Source organism: Cryptomeria japonica, chromosome 1 (assembly GCF_030272615.1).
Source record: "Cryptomeria japonica chromosome 1, Sugi_1.0, whole genome shotgun sequence".
In the NCBI taxonomy this organism is placed as follows: Eukaryota; Viridiplantae; Streptophyta; class Pinopsida; order Cupressales; family Cupressaceae; genus Cryptomeria; species Cryptomeria japonica.
Genome location: NC_081405.1, coordinates 508686211 through 508690553, shown reverse-complemented (window position 1 = coordinate 508690553; position 4343 = coordinate 508686211). Strand labels below are relative to the sequence as shown.

General features: G+C 31.7%; 1 protein-coding gene across 1 annotated transcript; it reads left to right on the top strand.

The window, feature by feature from the left end:
* Positions 1–2540: 2540 nt before the first annotated feature.
* On the top strand, positions 2541–4055 carry LOC131052267 (uncharacterized). Its single transcript, XM_057986892.2, has 5 exons — positions 2541–2807; positions 2910–3099; positions 3227–3404; positions 3564–3748; positions 3833–4055. The coding sequence occupies exons 1-5, from the start codon at positions 2770–2772 to the stop codon at positions 3881–3883; spliced, it is 642 nt and encodes a 213-aa protein (XP_057842875.1). The 5' UTR covers positions 2541–2769; the 3' UTR covers positions 3884–4055.
* The last annotated feature ends 288 nt before the right edge of the window (positions 4056–4343 follow it).

Below are 4343 nucleotides of genomic sequence, written 5' to 3'. Positions count from 1 at the left end.
AACACATTTTTGAATTGCTAGAACACGCACGGGTTATGAAAAATTTCAAATTTTTTTGTGCACATGGTAACTTTTATGTTCACCATCTTGGTGCACTTACCCCTAGCTACAATTTTAGGAGATTCTAGTGGGACTCTAGAGTTGGGTGCCTTAATTTCCTCCAAAAGGAAATCATGAGTGTTGAGGTTTGTGATGTTAGATCTAGTCCTAATTTAAGTATTTGATGACAGTTAAGTTGTGGGATTAATAATGAAGTTCTGGTGTAGGATAGGGCCAAATATGCTTAAAATGATCTAGGAGAAAACACATTTAAGTAGGTGTCAAATAGAGTGTGAAATTGTACAAGGATACAATTTATGTCACTACAACTTGTAGATTTTGTGGAGTGATATTGAGTCTTTGAGGGTACTATTATGCTATCAAAATCATTCCAAAATCCTTGTCATTGTTGAAGACTCATTTGAATGAGCTTGGCTCTAAGATTGTGTTGTAACCACTTTTATTATCAGTAATACAAAGGGTTGTTCTTTTGGAGTGTGGAATTTTCGCCAATATAATATAAAAGTCTATTTCTCATTAGTCTCTGAATGAGTAAGAACATCATATCCTTGAATAATTAAATAATGATATGATTTTGATGGAGCCCAAATTAATTCATCTTTCTTTTCTAAGTATATTGTTTTCCTTTTCTCCAAAATGTTGTGAGGGATATTACATTAGTCCTATGGAATGAAGTAATTATAAAAAAAAATCGTTTTAATTTCTTCATCACCTCACCTGTGACCTCAAAGTAATTCTTAAGCTTACTTCCCTAGAATTATTTCAAAATATATCATAATCATGAATTCAACTATGACTAGGACCAACCATGCATCGCCCATCACCTTTTCTTTGAGGTACACCCAAAATTTAGAGCAATAGAAGAACACATATAGTGCCAAAAAGAGACACTCTCTAGTCTTAAGGAGTACAAGGAGAAAGTCCAAATATATTAGGATAAAATAGCATGTTGATTAACACATAATTTTAATACATAGAGTTACAACATAGGGGAGTTCGTTAGACACACATTATGAGGTTGTAAATGATAAAATTTATAGATTATTTGATCAGCTAGAAGAATTTGGCCATTGAAGCTCATGTGACATGGGAAGATGAAGTTATCCTTTAGTTGTACCTATATAGGGAATTATGTTTCTTTTAAAGGGAGGGACATGCTACACCCTTAACCTATAGTGTGAATGAGTATATTTATAATTGAATTATGGGTAGTATAACCCTCAATTAGTATGATTATATAGGTAGTTAGGTTAGCCTAGGTGACATCAATGGCATAAGTATAGTATCTATATATATGAAAGGTAAAGCTTAACTAATTACATTATGCTGTGTATTACATTCTCATTAGAGACTATTGGAAGTATCCCCTTTAAAGTAGCCTACTTTTGAAGGTCGCCCCCTCCAAGTGGATTATTATCATCAAGTACTTGCAATATATTTCCTATTATATTTTTCTCTTGTGCAAGTTATTTCATTATTAAAGGAAAAATATGAAGTATTGAAAAATAGATTCTTGACATTTGAAGAAATATTTCTACGACAAAATTAAAGCTAAGTATCTACACATTTAACTTACAATTTGTAGTAACAATTGACCTTATTTTATTATCTAGGCTAATTGTTACTTCAATGATTACATTTATATAATTAACTTAAAACCATTAATTAGATGTGATAAAGCTCTTACACATATAATTTATTAATATAATATATTAATTGATATTATAGCATTTAAGTACTAATTTATAAATAATTATTAATTAGTCATCAAGATAGGATTACATTGGCAATGATTCATTCCTCTTTCACTTGGATATTGATATCTAAATTCATTGATTAGTGAGCACACAACATGAACACAAATCTAATTTATTGTATTTATAAGCGCACCCAATTCCCATTCATTTTATTCTGATATTATATTATGATTCTTTTGTCCTTTTGAAAACATTTCAATCTTGAAGGATGGCATAATCAAGAATCATCATGATTAGTTGTACTCAACCAATAAACTACAAAATTTAGAAATAAATCAGTACAGAAAAGTCCTAGATATAAACGAGCATATATATATACATGTGCGTGGCTGCTGGATAGACCAGGGAAGATATTTCTGTTAGATATTTTGACAATCAAGTAGTCCATTTTAAACATAAGGTAGTTTAGGTGTAATCTTAGTCTAACCCTAAAGGCTAGATGAAGATATTTAAGACTGTAGATGAAGGTAGTTTTAATGGTAAAATCTCGGGTTTTCTGGCATATAAACAGTGTATATCATTCCACTTGTGCAGTTTTTTATGGTGCTTTCCGTTACTAATTTCTGTCCCAAAATAGTACAGTTCAGTTTGCTTGTTTTACTTTTTCTTTTTCATTTTCATTGGCTGAAAATATTATCTTGTTTTCACTTAGAGTTAATCAGATATTATTGAGCTTTGCGAGTTTTTTCCAATAAATATCTGAGTAAGACTATGCTGAAAAGAGACCAAAATAAAGATTAAGTAAGGATTCGATGTTGTACAGGTGTTTACAAAACTTGGGAAGTTTTGGGTGTTATATATGGTTGGATTGATAGTGAGAAAAGTTTAAAATTGAGCATTCAAGCTCAAATCTAGGGATTGATATGAGTAGGAAATGACCAACCAGGGATTGATAGTGAGAAAAGTTTAAATTTGAGCATTCAAACTCAAATCTAGTTCATGATACAGAATAATGAGCAACCAGGGATTCATTCGCAACATGCCAAACTGGTAAGTTTGCCTATGAGTTTTATATGGTTGGAACTGTTTTGCTAGTTAGATCATAGATTAGTGTTCAGTTAATTTATATTAACAGTTGGTATGTTTTTGCAGTTGTTGGAGGATCCCACATCATCAGAAATCATCATGGACCAATGAAAAACACAGCTTGTATATTAACTCCATGGAGGAAGTCTTTGTCTCAGGTCTTTATCAGCAAGGATATTTTACATATCCCTGTAAAAGATGGCAAGCATACAGAGGAGAAAAAATAGCCTCTGTATTTGGTCTGGATTTAAATGAGGTTTTCTTTTTGCTCATCATAATGTGCCTTGTGGTTCCAGTATATTGTTTTCTTCTTTGATTGAATTGGGATGATTTTGAATCTGAACATAAGATAGTGCTAAAAGAGATTAGTTGTGCGTGCATAGGAAGTTGAATCGGGGTTTTCCAATGGTCAAGTACAGCTTGGATTTCCTGAGCAGAGCCAAAGTGAAGGTAAACCAGAAAAGCCTAGCCTCTATCATGATGTTCAAAACAACTCAAAAAAGTGTGGATTGGAGGAGATATGTAGCAGTAATGACACATTTCAGGAACAGGATAGGAATGGTTGGTTCTTTACCCTTAACATATGATTTTGTTGAGATATTGGTGGATCACAACTAATTTTTTTCATGGGTATTACCCAATTTTTTCCATTTCATCTTGGGTTTTATTCATATGTTGTTGTAGATCATTGCATATCATGCTGACATGAATGCCTGGCAGGGAGAAGAAAGAAGAGGAAGTCACAACATGGAGAGAGGGAAATAACAGCTGTGTTCGAAGAAGTGCAGTCTAAATATAATGATGAACATGCTAGAAATTTTTATGCAGGGCGAAATCGGTTGACAGAAGATACAACTGTTTCAGAAACTTCAGTGCAAACCTTGAGTGACAACCAGGAGGATCAGGTACTATTTAGATCAGAATTATATTGAATTTATTCACTGTTGACAATATGATACAAATTCTAACTGGGCAAACTGCATTTGCAGGTCATTCCATTCACCGATGAGACATCTCCCAAGGTGGATGGCAAGCCATGATAACCCTATTTAGTCTCTGGGTTGGGAGGCCGACAAAAATGTTTCAATGCAATTTAAAAGTTCTACAGGCTTAACATGTTGTGTGTTGTTTAAGGCTAGTGGTTAGGGATATTTATGATCAGTCAATTATTTGAATGGAATCTTAATCATTGTAATAGTTGATAAGATTTAATTGACATGATATTTCTTAATAACGATTTTTGAAATACTGTGAAGAAAATGTTTGGATTTATTTGGGAAAGGGGATTTTAATTTTTAATATATATATATATATATATATATATATATATTTGTTTAAAAAGTGGAAGAGATATTAATTTGAATCATTTTATTTCTTTAAGAATTATATTATTTATTAAACATATGAAAATAGAAATTTTATGTATTCTTTTGGATCTATAATGTTTAGTTTCAAATAATAATATTTATTGTTGTGAAATTTAAGATAAAAGATAAAAGT